Genomic DNA, 20,040 nt, shown 5'->3' on the forward strand with positions numbered 1-20,040 from the left:
GGGGGTGTTTGGGATTGCTTATTTTCACCAACTTATAGCTTATAAACTTCTTGAAAAGTAATAAGGTGTTTGGGATTGCTTATATTGTGAGATGAAAAGTTCCATAAGTTACACTTTTGTAACTTATTAACTTAATGAAAAGTTATAAGGAGGCAAAATAAGGAATCCCAAATACCCCCTAAGTAAATTGATAAACGAGGATATCCACTGGTACTGCTCGAAATGATATCAGAGCAACGCATATATTGTTCGAGGAGGCTCTAGCCATTTTATTGGATTTAAATCAGTGTGATTTTAATAACTTAATATTTAAATTTAAAAATTTTATTAATAATAAATGATAACACTGTATTTGATGGATATTTATTTACCTCATATAGAAAGTTTAATAAATTTGACTAGAAATTAATAGAATCCATGACAGCTTATTCTAAACAAAAGTACAATATGAGTATAGAGGTACATTATTCACCATCTCTATAATTTAATTATATTGCATACTATGCATTTGGGTATGTACCTCAAGCATGGAAAAAGAGAGAATGATTATAAATAAGAACATAAAGACAGAGAATCAGATGTTAGAGGTCAAAGAAAAAGAAAAAGAAAAAGAAAAAATTAAAATAAAATATAGATAAACTTGATTTTGTACTGATGGAGACAACGAATCCAACGTGAATGCTCTAATGAATAAAACACTGTTAATTTATACCTCATATATAATTAACAGATTAATATCTCTACTGTTACGGAAACAAATCTATGACGCGTATTGATCTTTCCCTTCCCCGTACACCCGAAACAACACTTGAAACTTCCTGAAAATGCCCTTCAAAGCAATATGCTATGCTCTCGTAATTTGTAGTTTTCAATTGCATTAAAATATAATTCCCGAATTATCCCTTTCAGCAAAAACTTTAGCCTGTTTAATTGTTGCATCTAATCTAATATCTTCTATATCCTACTACTAATTGCGAAATAGCCTAACTACTAGTCTCTGATCCAAATACCAAACTGTCAATTATCAAATTGTCCTTAATATCAATCTGCAGATCAAAAACTGCAGTAAATCGTCGTCTGATCAGATAATCGGACATCAAGCATTACAGATGCATCATCAATTTATGAACCTTATTACCTGCTATGAAACTTAAAAGCAATTTCTCATATATGTACATACCACATGACCTTTTGTGTAATTTATTCTATAAATTTGGAGTAAAATGAAATTTTAATTTGACGTAATTTATATTAATTTTGTTTGGAGTAAATATGATACGTGCAACTTTTTAGGTGTACTTATGAAATTGTTATTTAAACAAAAGAAAAAACTTCTTGATGACTAAGAATGAGCTAACTACAACTAAACATGCTAGAATTGAAGCATGCTTAATGATTAGATAATTTATAGAAAAAATTGGTTCAACAAACCTATTACACATGATAGTCGACAAGTTATTGAGTCCTAGGTGGCATTGAGGGCGGACTATCATCTTGAGGCGGCATTGATGACGGATTATCATCTTGAGGTGGCATTGATGGTAGACTACCGCCTTGAGGCGGCGGTGGAGAGGATCCAAAGTCGAGAAATGAATAGACACCGGGTGGTTTATCTTGAGGTTGAATAGATAGCAGCTGACTCGAGTCACCAACAACCTCGGCCCATCCATAATGAGGTTCCGCCCTTCAATAAAAAACGAAGTTCAAATATCGTGTTTTGTGGGATACACCGCAATAAACAGTAGGGATGTTCAAAACCATTAAAACCAACCGAACCACCAAAAGCGAACTAAATAGGTCGGTCTGGTCAGGTTAGGAATAATACAGCCCGGTTTACAGTTTGAAAAAACAGGTTTCACGTTAGGTTCTTGGTTTGTAACCGGCTGAGGAAACCGAACCGGCCAAGATGTTAAAAAAATTATATATAACTTTAATAAATAGCAAAAACAAAATAACCTTTTTTACTGATAGAAATCTAACAATTTCAATAAGGTGATAAACCCTTTAATACTAAAGGCAAAACGTTCAAGGTAAAACGCTCGGTCTTTTTTTAAGCCTATCATTTATTCAAAGATCTAATTAACAAATTATTGTTTTATAAACGGTCCAAACTCCACACCATCAAAACTGAACCGTTTTAGCGTGTCTAATCGACCCAACAACTCAGCCAGTTCGAACCGGGCCGTGAACATCCAACCTAAAAACTAGTAACTTACTCGTAAGAAGTTTCCTCATTTACAACAATATCCCAACTTTCAGATGTCGTGCTTTTCCCATATTTGTGCACCTTGCTAATAATAGAAAGAAAAATAATACAACACAAGATTTCATATTTATCTGTAATACAAAGGCGGAATAACAAAAGGTTGTTGAAAAGTACCCATTCCCAAAATGCTCTTCGCCCCATGTCCTCGAATATCCTGAATTATAGATAAATGGGTCGCTTTGAGTTATATCGTACCTCCAACGGGTCAAATGGGTAAAAGTATAAATGGGTTAGATAGAAATGGTTTGGATGTATTCAGCGGGTTGTCAAAAAATGTTATAAGTAGCACAAGTTCTAGTACACAATGCATAAAACCCCTAGTATCACTTTACTTTAAAAATTAGGTTATTACTACTGTAATAATATAGTCTTTTAACCATATTTAATGTTTTATTATTTGCTAAATTCAAAAAAAAAGATATAAAAAAAGGGTTTGGGTTGACCCAACCTATTTAAAATATTAAATAATTTTAACATGAACGTATTTTGACCTGTTACCCACCCCTTCCATTTTGCCACCTCTATCCAGACCCAAGGGACCCACCAGTACCCTGCTAATTAGTGGGACCATGTAAAGTGCAGCTTACATTGGGAGGTGGCCTTCAAGGGGTCAATGCAAGAAACCAATGGAAGCTGGATTCTAGCCCAAGAAGGTTATTAAGGGGTATTTTAGTCCTTTCACTAATAGCCAAAGCACATTCATCAAACTATGTGCATAGTTAACACAGTTTCAATTTCTTTGGGACAGTGGGAATATATTGAAATGTTTATAAGATTAAGTAAATGGAAATATGAGACATACGCTCGCCCGCAGGAGTTACATGCCATGTCTCTCCTTGACGCGAACCCACACCACCAAAAAACTTCTCCTCCCATTTGTCTCCCCATTTTATTCCCAGTTCAGTTTCAGCCCATTTGTCCGTCCTGACAGACAAACACTAAGTTAACTCAACAACTGTCAGATTTCATTCTATTTAAGGTTACTAAGTCAACATAGTAACTGTTACATTTCATGTTTTCTAAACAAGTTTTTGGGTTCCTATCAAAATACATTTGAGACCAATTCAACTGCATAAAAGCATATATTCATAAATTATAATTGACTATTTAGGATAAAGCGTGATCCGGTTGTGAAAATGTACCATTTTAAAACAGATCCTCTTCCATCATAATGTTCTCCCCACTTTTCCCACCACGACTGCTCGTTTAATCTACCGTACTTCTGTGCTCCTTTCTCGGCCCACCCTTTTGCATCATATTTCTCCCACCTGTATTAACCATACGTTATTAGCATTAATAATGCTAGGGCTGTTCAAAAAGTTTGCTGCTCACTGTAGCAATTGCAGCAGCACCACCACCACCAAATATATAACATATTAAAAAAGTTGAAAACAAACAACCTTAAATTATTGTTTTATAGCTTTTTACTGTTTTATTAGCTCTAATTCTCTCTCTTTTCATAATAGCAAAATACACAAAAATATGCAAACTAAAAAAATATTTGTTTTTTATAAATAATTGAGCTAGCTTGAGCTTTTCATGAGCCGAACTCAAGCTCAAATTTCAGCTCGTTATATAAACGAGTCAAGATGGGTAATGGGTCAATCTGATAACCTTTTAATATGACTTTAGAAGATTTTGATATTGAATACATTTCAAACGAGTTTTAACCCATTTGACCGCTCGACCCGTTTGACCGATTAACAGGTCAAAACTACCACCGTAGAAAGTGTAACCTATATTAAAGGAGAAAGTCCATACCAGTTCTCATACCATCCAGCATTTTCTGTGCCTGATTTTGCTTTCTTTTGTGCACTTCTTTCTATCCTTGCTATATTACTGCATGTAACAGATACCAAATAAGATAAAAACTAATATTCAAATATTTAATTAAATTATACATCTAAAATAACCTCCATTCATCTTGATGAAGAACTTCTCGCCAGGTTTCCCACCACGACTCGCCTTCAGAATTTCTTCCAGATTTCTCAATGCCTAAAAGTTGTCGCAATAATATTTCAGTATTGCAGTTATTTTTCAGTAATTGAAATTGTTTTTAATTATCTTTTACGGGATAGATATATCAACGGGAAAAGGTAAATGAGAGTTACCTAGCTCTTTGTATCCAGTCCAGTCACTTTTCTCCCACCACTGTCAAGGAGATCAATAAATCCAGTTAAATGTATCCACCTGGGATCATTCTTAGTACATGAATCATCACTTGCAAGTCAATATTTTAGTAGAACGTTTAATTGCACAACGTAAGCTTAAGTTCCTGCATCTATCATGCCTCTTAGTAGAAAAAGTTAAGTTACCAAACTGTTCAGTCGGGTTATTAACCGAAAAGGAAACAATTCAAATGAGTTGAATGGCTTAAAAGCGGCCCAAAGTACATTCAAGTTTTGGACAACAAAGTATCGCACCATTCTTTCGATAAACTAGTCAGTAAATTCAAAAACAAGGGGCAAGAAAGTGTTGATGGGTCAACTCATTTATTCAACTCGTCTTGACCTGATTAGCAAACACAATTAGGGGTGTTAAGTGTTTGCGGGTCTAACCTGACATGAACCCACATATTCAAGGGTTGACCGAAAGTTTTATTTATTTTTAATTTCTTTTACAATACGTTAATGAATCTGGCAAAAAAAAAATTACAATACTTTAAATATATATTTACAACAAAATGTACAAATTTATATAAAACAATTACCTTAAAATTCTAAAATCTTTGTCAATTTCATTTTTAGTTTTAAATTTTGGCATAAGATACCCAACCATTTTTTTTATTACATAAAACACATTTTAGAAAAGTAAAATAAAAAACAAATGGGTTAGGCCAAACACAAACCCATAAATTTCGTGTTAGGTTCGTGTTCATCCACCCATTTGCCACATATAGATCCAAGGATAGGGCATTCAAGGAAACTAAAAGAATGTAAGCTAAACACAAGGTCAAGTGGTCAACTAGTCATAGTACTTTAAATGGTTATCTAACTAGTATCAAGAAAAATTATATATAATAAACAAAAGATATAAAAAGTAAATAATTAATACCGAAGACATAAAAAGTAAATAATAAATACCGATTCTTTCCATTCTGAAGAACCATCACTACTCTGACCACTCATTTTGGTCCATCTACATCTATATCCATTTTCACCTAGATCTTCTCCACTTTCTCTATACCATGTGCTACCATCTTCATTAATGCCAGATTCATTAACGTGTTCGGTTAACAAAGTAATGCCCCAGTCCTTCGAACTTGCATTACCCGTGTCTAATGTTAAAAAATCATTAAACTAAAGTTATTACAAGGCAGGGTATTATAATATTTAAAAGAGCAAATTGCATGAAAAGCAACCAAGTTTGGTCTGAATTCTGATTTTAGTAACTAACTTTCTTCAGAAAGAAGATGCCACATTATCAACACAGTAGTGCCACAGTCAAAAAAGAGTAAACTCGGGTCAAAGTTGCACGAGACGTCAATTTAGGGGTGTAAACGAGCCAGGCCAAGCTCAGCTTGGTTCATTTAACTTGCAAGAGCTCGAGCTTGGCTCGTGAGTAGATATTTCATGCTCGAGCTCAGCTCCTTTATTATTTATCAACAATTAACTTATACACATTTTTAAATATTTTCATATTATTTTAAATATAGTTTTTTATATATAACATAATTAATATTATTTAATTATTTCTATCTTGTTTTTAAACAAAAGAATTACTGATACACGAATATATATATTTAATACATTAAATAAAAAATATATAGATAATAAGTTCGTTTAGGCTCGCGAGCCAGCTCGATCCAGAGAAGTGAAGCTCAGGCTCATTTATTAAACAAACTTATTTTAAGGCTCGATCTCCTTTAGGCTCGACTAGATTCGAGCTTTTAACGAGCCGATCTCGAGTATCTCACGAGCCGGCCTGGCTCGGTTACACCCCTAGGCATCAATTTTGACTGGTTAACCATACCTTGAATCAAAATTTTGATGGTTGGTTGGTGACCTACGAATTATCTATTTTTAAACTTCATGGTTTTATCTAACTAAAAATTTTGGTTACTTAATATAGAGATTATAATTTAACCTCTTTTCGGTGGAGTGTCACGAGACTGAGGCCCGGAATTTCTTGGTGTGCAGCGTGGAAAGTACTTTTCTTGTCTTGAAGCCAGCTGAGGTCTGCAACAATCAAAATTCAGAAAGCAAGAATTTTAATTTTGTTCTTCATGTAGAGAAAGAATTATCATTCTTGAATTCAAAACTAATAGTGTCTAATGATGTGCCACAGAACTCACAATATTCTGTCTAGCACAAGAATCACAAGTTCAAATGTTCAAATTCAAAACTAACTGTACCTGAAAATTACTAATAGATTCACACTGTAACTTATCCGTTTTTCCTGTTGAAGCGTTGTCTTTTACTTGAATAATTTACTTTTCAGTTAAGCTTAGATATGATCCTTTAATCATTCTTTTCTATCACCAAACAGTTTGAGAAGAAAAGAGCCTTGTGAGACCATTTTATATTAACATTGAAAGTACCATGCATTAAAGAGTTGTTTTGATGTGCACATTCAAATGCTTAATGCGGCTTGGAAAACAGAACTTTAAAATCATTCACTTAGATCCAAGTATATTTAATACTTTTACTTTTTTTAAACAGATACTTTTACAATAATACCAGGAATTCTTTTCTTAAAGTAACTACAAACCTGATTATCCATATATGATTATTTGACAATCAGATAAGAAAAAAAATATATAAAATATAATCATATATTCATATGCTGCATTCACACTCAAAACTGATAATTGCTACTTCAGATCACAATAACAAGTAACTAAGTGCCTAATTCCCTCTAGCATAATATCAGTTTCAAATTCAGCTTTAACTGTGCCTTTAACCTCTTTGATGTCAATTGTTAAAAAATTAAACCTAGGGATTAATGCTTCATGTCCAATTCTAAACCCTTTCAGCAGCTAATATGTTGATTCAATTTATGTAAAAACACTCTATCAAGCTATGCTATGGAAGCCTAATAGCCTGTGGAGGTTGTAGGTTTCTTTGATTCCGTAATGACCAGATAGCCGCCTTCTGAATCGTGTAATCACTTTCAGATCATAGTATCTTGCCTATCCGAAATCTTCAAACGGAAAAGACAGACAATGTATCTTAAGAACGAGATGTGACTTCTGAGAATAACAAAGTTTATAAAAACTAAAAACATCTTTAGAAACAGACCAACTGAGTTCCAATATATAGGTGTGAAAACTGATTGGTGGTTATATAACCGCCATAACTACCGTTGGTGGTTTTAGGTTTCTTTGATTTCGTAATAACTGGATAGCCTTATGAATCGTGTAATCACTTTCAGATTATAGTATCTTGCCTATACGAAATCTTCAATCGTATAAGACAGAAAGTGTTTCTCAATAATGAGATGTAAACGTCTCTAGATCAGACCAATTGAGTTCCAATATATAGGTGTAAACATGGTTGGTGGTTATATAACCGCCATAACCACAATAACTACCACTTGCTTTTCTATATCCGACATTACTATTGTTGGCGTTTATAACTGCCATAGCTACCTATAACCTCCACCATTTAGTGACTAGTGAGCTTCAATAACTTAAACTATAGGGGCTATTATATAAAACAAACAAACAAACAGGGAAAAACGAAGCAGATAATCGCCAATTGAGTTCCAATATATATATGTAAAAGATACCCTAACTACCAATTGTAGTTAACTAGTTATACAACCATCATAACTACCATTGGCACTGCCTGTTGTTCCGTGAGCTTCGCTAAGTTAAACTATCGTGGCCGTTAAGTAAAACATATACATGTTCATTAAATTCAAGCATTGATTATAAAAAAACATACTGAGATGATGCAAAGCGCCATGCCGCGGGTGCAGCTTGCACTCGAACCTTATGATTATTATTATTATGCTTCCTCAAATCAGTCTCACTTTTATCGACAATCCTCCGATGATTGGGCACAACCTTATTATCAGAACAGCAACACCTAAACCTAAAATCACCTCCTCGCCGGAGCACCACTCCTTGCCACCGCAAACTTTTATACGTAAGTTGTTTGTTATTGAATATCCTGGTTTTGCCATATCATTGATGAATGTAAAATCATACGACGACGAATTAAAAATTACATGAGTAAGTTAGGGCTTTGAGCTACTAAAACCCTAGCCGGTATCCGACGGTTAATAATAATAATAATAACTAATTGTCAACTGTGTGTTTGAGTTTGGGGTTTTGGATTTGATTAGCCGTTCGTTCGTTTTGATGATACTTACCGGAGGTTGCCGGTGGGGCCACTTTTGATGGCGTATGTATACATTTGCCACTACTTTGTTGACACGTGGCGGTCGTTAGAAGGTCCAACAGCAGCCACAAATTTGGGTATAGACTTTTCCGGTCACAAACTTTTTTTAATATTTCTGCTGCTGAATACATGGTGCGTCACTATTGGGCGTTTCAGATTGACGGGTCCCACAACCAGCCGGTGTTCTTGACTCAACATGATCGACAAGTAAATCATGTTTCTTCGAGTAAATTGGATAGCACCAGTGTTTAGTACGAGACATTCACAATAAATTCTCATAATATTAACTTTTATACGTAAGTTGTTTGTTATTGAATATCCTGGTTTTGTTAGCTATTTATGTCATGTAGACGGTAAGAGGGTAATAATATTATTTTCTTTAGCCTCTACTTCTTCTTTACATCAAACAAACCTTACCTTTGTTTCTTCTGCATAGGGATGAGCACGGTACCGAAAATACCGATCTCGAAAATTGCAATTTTTTTGTACCGGGATAGTAACGGTACCAAATGTAAAAATTCGGAAATACCGATATCGTACCAGTATTGAATTTGCCCATTCCTGCTTCTTCATTCTTCACAACAAGGAAAGAAAGGGGCCCCGACTTTTGCACAATATCCAATCTTCAGACACCGTTGTCATGGTGACGCTGGAGGAGGTTGGCGCCGTTTAAAAGGTTGTCGCTACGGTGTGCTAGGGGCCATCCTTCATACATGGCATGGATGGCGCCCTTTTTCTTGTCCACAACATCCGCCCTTAGGGGTGAAAGTGTGCTACCTAATCTACACAACCAACAGACCATTCCTAGCCACTTGAATAACCTGAAAAAGGAGGGGCGGATGTTGCCAAATGAACTCGCACCTAGTGGCGGATCTATATAAGAAACGGGTGGTACCCCGGAACCACCCGAGTTTCGAAATAACAGTGTATTTTTATATATAAAAGATTAAGGTAGTGTTTAGTATGAAGTAATGAGAGGTGGAATGAAATGACTCATTTTAAAAGAAAGAAAGAAAACATGTTTGGTTACCATTCATTAATGAATGAATCATTTCTAAGGAATGCAAACCATTCCATATATAACAATTTTTATTCCTTAGCAAAAGGTGGTTTTTCTTTCATTCCTTCTAAGAATGAAATGAAAAATGATCAATAATAATAATAAAAATAATTATTATTTTTGTTATTATTATTACTCCTACTATTATTATTGCTATTTATCATCATCATCATCATTATTTTATTATAGTATAAATTTTATTAAATTATAATTGTTATTATACTTTTATTACTATATCGCATTATCTTATAACCGTTTTATTAATCGATAAAAAATATAATTGAATAGTTTACTATTTAATTAAAAAAAATTAATAAAGTGATGATTCATTTCATTCCTATGTGGTAACCAAACAAGACAATGGAATAGTAATGATTCATTTCATTCAATTCCTTTGTCCATTTCATTCCCTCATTCATTCCATTACCCCATACCAAACAGACCCTAAAGGAACCACCTTATTTGCATTACAAGAGTTGGTGTACCTAGTAAGCAGTTGGTTTTGTGAACTTAGGTCACATGTTCGATTCTGGTTTTTAGACGAATTTTTTTGGATTTTTTTTCTTTCTAATTCAGCATAATGCCCTTAGACTGCCTGTAATGGTACAATAATAGGGCTCTAAAATATTGTGTTAGCTGCCAAGTCATTTTTTCAAACCACTACGAGTAATTGTGATGTTGGTGCTATAAATATCTCCGCCATGCCTTTACCGGTGCTATTACCTTGCAATCAATAAGTTTCTTTTTTGGAAATTAAATAAGCAATCCTTGATTGAAGAACAATTACAAAGATTAAATTATAATTTTGAATTCTAAAGAAACAATCCGTTAGGTGTTCAAAGAAAAGAAAATATTTAATTCCAATATCTTCATTCCGTTAAGACTTAGTTTGGAGATTAAAAAAATAAAAATAAAAAAATTACAGTTTTTACACTATATACATCAATAACTTTAACTATTTTCACAACACCAAAAAATATAGAACTATATCTGCTCTACATCTCTCTTGCAATTATGAACCACAACCAAAGCATACCGCGATGAATGCTTTCGACCCAAATAACCCACGTTATGTAAACATATGTGCCGCGGATTTTATCAAGCATCGATTATTTTTTCTTATGTGCTTGTAACTTTTATTTTATTAAAATGTTCTAGAAATTTATTGTGTGGTTTTATTATTAAAACAATTATATTTATAGGGTTTTGATCAAATACAAATGAAATTAACGTGAGAATCAAGTAGAGTAATTATATATACAGGTAGAGTAGTTATGTGATTACTCTTTGATGTAATTACATAAATATTACTCTACCTGTATTTATAATTACTCTACTTGATTCTCACGTTTAACACATTAATTTCATTTGTATGTTAACCTTCCCCATATTTATAAATACTAAGTAAATAAAAAAAATGTTTGAGTAATAATTGCAGTTGGTTAAAACTTAAAAGTTAAAACCACTACACTTAATTTAAGATAGATTTTACTGAATTCATTTTTGCCTACATGGCGCTTTGGTGGCATTTTAACTAAATATTTAGTTAAAGGTTTAAAACCACTACACATAGTCTTATATCAATTTAGGGTTTTATAAAACGCATAGTACATAACTATGTTGCCTCTCTCCCCTCTTCAAACTCACACACACGGCTACCATACCACTGTCGTTCTCCGAACACCGTCGTTGCCTGATGCTTTTCCGGCCGACCACCCACCTTCTGCCTTCCTCCAATCCTCCTGTCTTCTACTCTTCCTCGAAGCTCGAAATTGTTCTTGATGTTGTTAAATGTTAAGTGATTTGTTAAATTTTAGTTTTAATTTGTTAGTTTTTTAATTTGAAAAGACTATAGTATTTATAATATGGATTTTTTTTAAATGCTAAAGACGGTTAAATAAATACCAATTAAATTGGATTACCTATCTAAAATACCAATTAAATTTTCAGTGTCAAACCATTTTCCATGTTTACTTGCCATTTAATTGTTACACCAGAAAAACCTAGTGTAGTAGCATCCACATAGCATCTCTTGTCTACAAATTCATCAATCTACAAGCCTTAATTGTAGCCACCTCTTCATAACTTCTTCAAGCACTAACCTGTCGCCATCACCATAGTCAACAACTCACATTTGAGCTTCAAAATCCAACCAGGACCATAACCCTCGCGGTATTGTTGTATGAACTTCATCACTTGTCAACTTCAACCAATAACCCAGTTCGGCGGTTTTACATGGGCTTTACATTTTTACATAATCATCTATGAGTGGTTCATCCCGGAAGCAAAAGTAAAGAGAGACCGGCTATGTTCAAAGATGGCGCTAAAGTTAACAGTTGATGTTTATCAATAACCTATGAGTTACTGATACTAATGATTTGCACTAATAGGGAATATAGCTCAGTTGTAGGCTGCCACTGACAGATGATGTTGGCTTGTTATTTATGATTTTCTTTCATTTATAACAGATATATATATATATAAACTGCAAAGAGAGAATCATAACACAGATTTTTAGACGATTATTTTGTTTTTCTCGTTTTCATATTATTCTGTAATTACTGAGGTCAATGAATAAAAGTCCTATTCACTTTTGAACAAGATAAATATCAAACTAAATGTTAAGGTGTTTAACTAGAGTAACTGTATGAGTGTGTAATTGAAGGCAAGATAGATACATTGTTGCTAATATAGCATGCATTAGTGAGCTTAAAACATGGTCTGAAAGATTAAGAGCAACAACAAATGAGAGTGAACTGTGACAAAGACCTGAATATGTAACTTGACAAGACTGAAACTGCATCAAAGTATGGAGGGCGTCTTCGGAAGATGCGGCTTAATTGACTCCACAACCACCTGTTGTTCATAATATCAATTAGCAACCACCTATCACTTCACTCCGCTTATATTGTTTCCCTTACCCGATTGTAAACCCTTTACTCACACCCGATTACTCATTACCCATCAGATATCGTATACATCTGGTATACCCGTTAGTGTGTTCAAAATTACCTGTTAGGATTCCAGTTCATTTTTTACCATTCTAGCTTTTATATAATTTTATTACCCAAGAAATTAGATATATAAAAACTAGAAAGTCAATTGATTACTCTCCTATCCAAGTTAAAAGAAAAAATAAAATTAAAAAAATAAATTTGTGTGTGTGTGTGTGTGTGTGTGTGTGTGTCTACTATCTAGTAATCAGGCCGGGTATCACCCAATCCCATACCCATCCTGGATTTTTCGTGGTTTGCCGTCACGTTCAGGTTTTTCTGACAGGCATGTGGCGTAGGGAGCATTTAGTTTTTGTCTAACCATTTTTTTGGATATTCATCTTTTCTTTTTTCCATTAAATTTTCAAAAAAAAAACCAGTAAACTTTAAAATGCTATAGAAAAATCATGTCGAGCTTTTCTTCATGGGCAATTAGATACTTTTCATGATGTGGTAGAAAATCACCTTAAAACCAAAAATATTGAAGCGTTAAAGTCTTCTTTATATCAAAAACCGAAGTTGAATACCTTCTTATGCAATTAGCCCTTTTGTTTTTAGTGTCTGACAGCATACTTTTGGTGTTGGATAAGACATACTAAGTAGTAACTTTTCATTAGTACACAATAAAGAAAAGCTTACTCTTCCATCATAAGATAACGATGCAAACAACCAAGGCTCACGCGAACTCCATGACAAACCTGTATTTTCAACAAGTTCAAAATAACCTCTATTACATTGAAGAAAAAAAGAAGCAGCAGAAATGAAAGCAAATTAATTACCATAAACACTGTCTTCATAGTCACTGTATGAGTGAAGCAAGGACTCCGTCCATTTAGTAGTGGAGTTTGACACGCTGTAGAACAAAAATAGATAAATAAATAAGAGGATAAAAGACAAAAAGCGTGTGCATAAAAGAAAATAAATATAGGAAAAAAGAGACCTGCCAGATGTTAATTCATTGTTGGCAGGAGAGGCAAACCACAAGTTAACAGCCGAGTCTGTTCCTGCACTCTTCATGTGTATGTAATCACAGGTCATTAGCCGATAAGAAACAAAAACTAAATACAAAAACTGGAATCTAGAAACTGTTTTATGTATGTGTATATACATGGACACCTGTGTGTATATGTGTGTGTGCAGCTCTAGGGGTGCGTATGGTGACAATGAGCTTAGTAGAGCCAAGCTTTACTAGGCTCAAGCCTGGCTCGTTAACTTACAAGAGCACAAGCTCGGCTTGTTTACTATGTATTAATTACTTTATATACATTTATAATTAATTATTATATATTTTAATTAAAACGCCCTGTTTGCAGTGTGCACATATAATGTATATATGTGTGGGCTCTCGGGGGGCAAAAGTGAAATTGCACTAATTTTGACATTATTTTACTAATTTCGTGAAAATAACGTTAAAAGTGGCAGAAGGTTAATCAGGCATCATGTGGTGGCGTTGATAGCCGAAAGACAAGGGTGCATACACTAATCGGCCGATGGTTGAGTGTTATGTGCCTTATGTCCAAGGCTTGATAAAAAACTACTATCGAGCCGGGGGTCTCACCAGAAGCAGCCTCTCTATTTACCATAGCTTTGCTATTGGTGAGATTTACTGAGTACGATGATGATGATGATGATATATTTTAATTAAAAAAGTTTATTTTTAACAAAATATGTATTATTAAGTTATTTTATCACAATGTTATACATAATAGAAAAGGGTTCAAATAAAAAACAATTGTTTTGTGAGAAGTGTGAGAAGGGCTTTAAAATCAAGCACACCACTAAAATAGGACACTATACCATGTAAATAGAAAACTATACAGTATTTAAAAACTACTAATCTCAACCACTAGATCCTAGATACAAGGGCCAAGATCTATTCTTATGCTTCTCACAAAACTATTGTTTTTTACCTTAACCCTACCCATACATAATAATAATCGTTATATAAATATATATATATTAAATATATTAAATAAAAAGTATATAAATATAGGTTCGTTTAGGTTCGCAAGCCAGCTCGAGCTCGATAAGTGAAGCTCAGGCTCGTTTATCAAACAAGCTTATTTCTAGGCTCTTGACTCGATTCGATCTTTTAGTGAGCCAATGTCTAGTAGCTCACGAGCGGCTTGGCTCATTTCCACCCCTAGCCGTTGAATACAAAACCAACTTTAGGCAGATAACTACATACACTTCTGCATAAGGTGGTTATGTAACCGTATAACCACCTCTCTTTCTCTCTGCCACTACATCTAGTCAGCCCTAACTGTAAATACTTATTCGGTTCTCCACTGAAAGTCAGTTTATCTAATGAACAACACGACCCTATAGTCCTTTATATATGTGTGTGTACATGTGAAAGTACATGTTTGCACGTGTGTGTGTGTGTACACTAATATGCATGCACGCACACATGCACATATATATTATCTAGAGAGAGAGAGATGGAGAAAGTACAAGGATGAGTCTTTCATATTCAGGATTACTTCTGACAGCCCAAGACCTGCCATAAAACAATGAAACGATAGTTAAAAAAAATGGTAATTAATAGATAAGAGAAAAATGCATGTGCTACAGCTTGATGATTTAATGATAATTAATGTATTTATTTTTTCTTTATTCAAAAAATAATTAAGTAAAACAATGCAAAGTTACCAATGTGAATGTCCAGGGAGCTCTGCAACAGGAGCCTTCGACATTCTAAGATCCCATATGTTTATTCCAGAATCATCTGCAGCTGTTATCTGTGTTGTTGGTTAAAACAAATGATTTCCAAAATATAAATATATAACTGGTTGATGTAGATGCATTATTAAAGTATCATTTAATTCGAATCAACAGACTTACAAGCATATGCTTGTTTTTGCTATCATAATCTATACTACGAACATGTGAATAATCCATTGAATTTGTTTTCCTGTAAAGCAAGAACGAAAATGATGTTTATGAGCAAATGTAAATGACCCAAATAGTGTCAGTTATAGGATGTTTATATCCTTATGTTTGGTCAGCTATTTTTTAGAAACTTGACTACTGTGGAGATGGCACTTTTGACCCATTTACTTTTTAATCACCCTATTCGGGTTGTGTCTTATCTCAAGCAGGTCAAATCAAGTAATTTAGCTAAGAGGCTAATGGGTCTAATGCGCCAAAAGTCTCCAAAGTCTACAATTAATAGATACAAGTATACAATCTCCTAAATTATTGTATTCATATAGATTATTATATTATTGTAGAGCGCGTTTATTATTCGGGTTTCAAGTAGTTCGGGTCGGGTTATTTGGGCTTTTTTGTATATATATTGATAAGCGATCCGTGTCACAATCGGGTTCATCAGGTCGGGTAGTTCGGGTAGGATTGATCGGTTTTCAGCTTCTTCGGTAATGGGTTTGTTCGAGTCAGGTCGGATGATGGGCAAGACACGGACACAATTAAATGAGACATGAAAGAAATGTTGATGAAAATTCAAGCATACTTCATTGTGCGCAAGTCCCAGAAGTGAATAGATGCCTCGGTAGTTGATGCAATAACATTCGCATCATGAGGATCCCATGCTCCACCTGACAAATGATGAAGCATCCCAACTGACTCTTGAGATTGTACCTACACAACTTTTTTCAAGAATTAGTCATTGAATGGAAACAAAGGTGGGTTGGGTAACCAGTAACTGGTCAATTTTTAGTACGGGTAGAAATGGGGAAGGTCAAATAGGGTTGGATCATCCTGCAAATAGGCCGATAAACGAACTGAACTTTAGTGAACCATTCGGCGGGAAGTTCATTTATGTTCGTTTAGTTTCTAAACAAACGAAGATGAACAAATATTTTTTTTCATTGAACTAAACGAACGGACATGAAACATGTTTCCTTTGTTCATTTACGTTCATTCATATATGTCCGTTTAAGTTCATTAAATATAAGAAAATATTCAAATATACAACTCTAATTTAAACTTTATCAAATTATATACTTTTTATTTATGTTATATATTTAAACTCCAATTTAAACTTTAATTATTATTAAATCAACTACAAGAACGAACAGGAACATGTTCATGGCCGTTTATTAAACTTAAATATTTTTCTTTATGTTATATAAACATTCGCTCGTCTATCTTTGTTCGCTTGTGTTCATCTAAGTTAGTGAAGCGTTTATTTCTCGATTCAATAGAAGCCCAAAGAGGTTAATAGAATCCCAAATAACGAGAGAGATGTAAAAAGCAGGTCCGATTGCGCCTATTCCTAATCCTAAATTCCGTTTAGTTTTTTTAACGAACAAACATGAATGAGCACGAACATCATGTCTTTTTCTTATTGAACGAACATGAACAAAATAATCTATTCGATTAATCATTCATGTTCGGGTAAAGTTATATGAACAAACAAGAACATGCCCCTGTTCGTGTTTGTTCGGTTCGCTTTTCAGGCCTACCTGCAAACACTTTTTTTCCATTTTAAAAAATAATAGACCAGTCTTTGAATTATAACAGCTACAAAATTGTACGCATTAAAATTTTCATGAGGAAAATGTAGCACGGCATAGTACAAAAGGTTTAAATTAATTAATTGATCAAACTTAAACGATGAAAATCATCAGAAAGGTTACATTTTATGTTTTCAATTTTATATTTTCAATATATTATAGTCATTGTTTGCGAGAATGTTTTAAGTTATATATCGACTTTAGTCATACTTGAAAAAGAACTTGTAACATGTATGACAATGTTTGACTGATTCAACATAAATATCATGATTACTTTAACTATTAGCTAAAATGGGATAGCTAACAATGAGTGTAAGCAAAACTACATGTTTTGATACCTGTGCACTCTTCTTTGAAGAATCTAAGCTCCAAAGAAATATATTCTGTTCATCAATACTTATCAGCTTATCATGTCTTCCAGATGGCCACCAAAGCACACTGTCATATTCTTCTTTAATCAATATTTATTTCACATAAATAGATTACATCACATTAAAGAAAAACATCTTTAGACTGTTTGAGAACTAAATGTTGAAAAACTATCACTACATGATTTATGACCTCAAAAGTGAATCAAAAAAGGCAATCTTAAAAGTGAAACCTACGCAAAGATAATTAAAGTTCTAGGATCATCTGACATTATAAAAATAACGATATATGCGCCAACGAATGATGTTCTAGAAAAACATAACTCACCATTTAATCTTTGACTTGTGTGCATCAAGTGAAGCAATACATTCTAACTGAGGAGAATTTGACTGGCCATACAATTCAGGGATCTGCCACACAGCCGCTTCATACGATTCACCTTCATCATCAGAAGAAATACTAGTTTTCATAAACTGCCAATATATTGTTCAAATGCAGAATCATCTCTATGTTACGAATTTCCAATAGCTTAGATCACAACAATCCCATTAGATCGGTTGTAATTCCATCTAGATCTCACTCTTAACCCTAACTTAACAAACTCTTCCGCTTTTAATTACAACCTAATCACAACACTCATATGCAGATTAACAAAATGCAACAAGAAATCAATCACTTTACCAGAAGAGTATACAGTTGAAAATATCCGCTGATCGAACGGACAGGAAGCGAGGTCCCAAATCTCGTTGGGATGGGAAAACAAACCCTCGCAAACAAGTTCCGTACCACCAGACGTAAGTCTAATCAAATGAACCTGAAAATAATAACACAACACATTCATATTATTATTTTTATAAACTTGGAAACCCTAAGTAAGTAAGAAACACATTCATATAAGAATATGAACCTCATTTTCTTCCTTGAGACTGAGAGTAGCGGTGAGGAAAGTGGTGTGATCTGTATCGGCTTTCACGTCAGCAATGCATCGAGCCTGTAATTAAAGTAATTGAGTGATCGTAATTATTAGGGTTTATATTAATTGATTGATTGGTTCACCTGGTATTTGAGGCCGTAACCGATTCCGGTTGATCCACCTTGCATTTCTATTATTTGTTGAAATCAAATCAGCTGATGATGATGATGATACTTTCTATACTTGATCTGAGTTTTTAGGACAGTTTCAATAATATTCAGATTTAAGATTATTATTATTATTTTCATAAATATATATGAGTTTTTTTAAAATAATATATATATATATTTAGTTAGAAGGGTAAAAAAGTCATTATGAGATAATTTTTCCCCGGTTTTACCTCACCGCATTGTCGTGTCTCTGGATGAGTGTTCACAGGTGTTGGCCTTGTGTGAGGATTTTCCCCATATCAAAAGGCGAGTTTATCCCGATATGGTAAATTTAGCCAGTAGCTTATTTGGAGGATTCGTTGGTCGTTTAAAAAAATAGATTGAATTTCGCTTTATAAGTTGGAGACTATTGGAACATTCTCAACAACTTCTCTAAATCACGTGAGGGGTTCTCTATTTTTTGAAGTGTGTTTGTAAGTATATGATAGAAAAATTGTTAATGTTCAAGAGTAAATTTGAAGAAACATTATTCATCAGCTATAATATTTTAATGTTTGTTGAAATGCTTGTGAGTTGAGAAAAGAGAAAACAATGATTAAAAAAATAAATAATTGAAAAGGAGAAAAAATGTAATAATTTTTAGTGTAATTATCAAGATAAAGATAGCGGGTCTAACAGGAATGCTCTTATGACATTTTGTTGGAACGGCAGTATATTTGGTTAAAAGAGTTCAGTTTGACAATTAAATTAGACGGGGATTGATTCTGGTAGCATATTTCCAATTATGTTGTTTCCACTGGCCAGATAGATCAAAAGCGTGCTTCAAAGGTCTTGAACTATGATAAACAAATTTTGGCTCGCTTGTCGGGCTTAGTTTTTTAGACCTTGAAGGGGGTGTTAGCCCTTACCCATGCTATTTGTTGATGTTGAAAAATCATATTAGTCTTAAGCGAGCATTGCCCTTTGCATCGTAAGTCGTAACAAAACATATTCAAGCTTTCCACCGGTCTTAAGTCAATTTTAATTTCTTGAAATGATTTGATGACAATAAAATATCAACAAAATTTGTATTAATACAAATAGTTTGCGAAGAAAGAGAAGGTATACGATTTATTTAAGAAAATGTCAAAGGACCGACAATAACCAGACATCTAATTTTATTACTAGCAGTTGTTTCTGATCCGGTCATAAAAACGTTAGTTTATAGTTTGTTAGCCTTTTTCTTCTCATTTTTCATGATCTTTAACAGACCAATATCAAGTTTACACAATAATTTTAAGATACGGTCTTATAGCCAAATTGTACTAATTTTCGACCACTCATATATAAATTTTAAATCCATCACTCCGCTAAGTCACATGAAAGAGTGTGTTGCAGAACCGAAAGTTGCACCTTGTTTGTTTACATGTTTTCTTGATCAATTATATTAACGAATTATGACTTT

At 33.7% G+C, this 20,040-nt stretch overlaps 2 protein-coding genes across 2 annotated transcripts; both read right to left on the reverse strand.

Moving 5' to 3' along the window:
* Window positions 1-1,183: 1,183 nt before the first annotated feature.
* LOC143597745 (protein EARLY STARVATION 1, chloroplastic-like) lies at window positions 1,184-8,628 on the reverse strand. Its single transcript, XM_077076160.1, has 12 exons — window positions 8,585-8,628; window positions 8,155-8,382; window positions 6,353-6,444; window positions 5,350-5,543; window positions 4,378-4,417; window positions 4,180-4,261; window positions 4,028-4,105; window positions 3,409-3,534; window positions 3,069-3,190; window positions 2,381-2,420; window positions 2,217-2,291; window positions 1,184-1,684 (listed from the first exon to the last, which is right to left on the reverse strand). Exons 1-12 carry the CDS (start codon window positions 8,626-8,628, stop codon window positions 1,456-1,458), a joined length of 1,350 nt encoding a protein of 449 aa, XP_076932275.1. The 3' UTR covers window positions 1,184-1,455.
* A 3,607-nt stretch (window positions 8,629-12,235) lies between these two features.
* Window positions 12,236-18,694, reverse strand: LOC143597485 (WD repeat-containing protein DWA2-like). Its single transcript, XM_077075981.1, has 13 exons — window positions 18,570-18,694; window positions 18,421-18,504; window positions 18,195-18,327; window positions 17,841-17,952; window positions 17,483-17,582; window positions 16,139-16,266; window positions 15,511-15,580; window positions 15,319-15,407; window positions 15,121-15,166; window positions 13,607-13,677; window positions 13,446-13,519; window positions 13,306-13,364; window positions 12,236-12,529 (listed from the first exon to the last, which is right to left on the reverse strand). The coding sequence occupies exons 1-13, from the start codon at window positions 18,612-18,614 to the stop codon at window positions 12,476-12,478; spliced, it is 1,065 nt and encodes a 354-aa protein (XP_076932096.1). The 5' UTR covers window positions 18,615-18,694; the 3' UTR covers window positions 12,236-12,475.
* Window positions 18,695-20,040: the final 1,346 nt, after the last annotated feature.

The sequence above is a fragment of the Bidens hawaiensis genome, unplaced genomic scaffold, assembly GCF_021521415.1.
Source record: "Bidens hawaiensis isolate Kalapana, Puna unplaced genomic scaffold, B.hawaiensis_p1.1 tig00001792_1, whole genome shotgun sequence".
NCBI lineage: Eukaryota > Viridiplantae > Streptophyta > Magnoliopsida > Asterales > Asteraceae > Bidens > Bidens hawaiensis.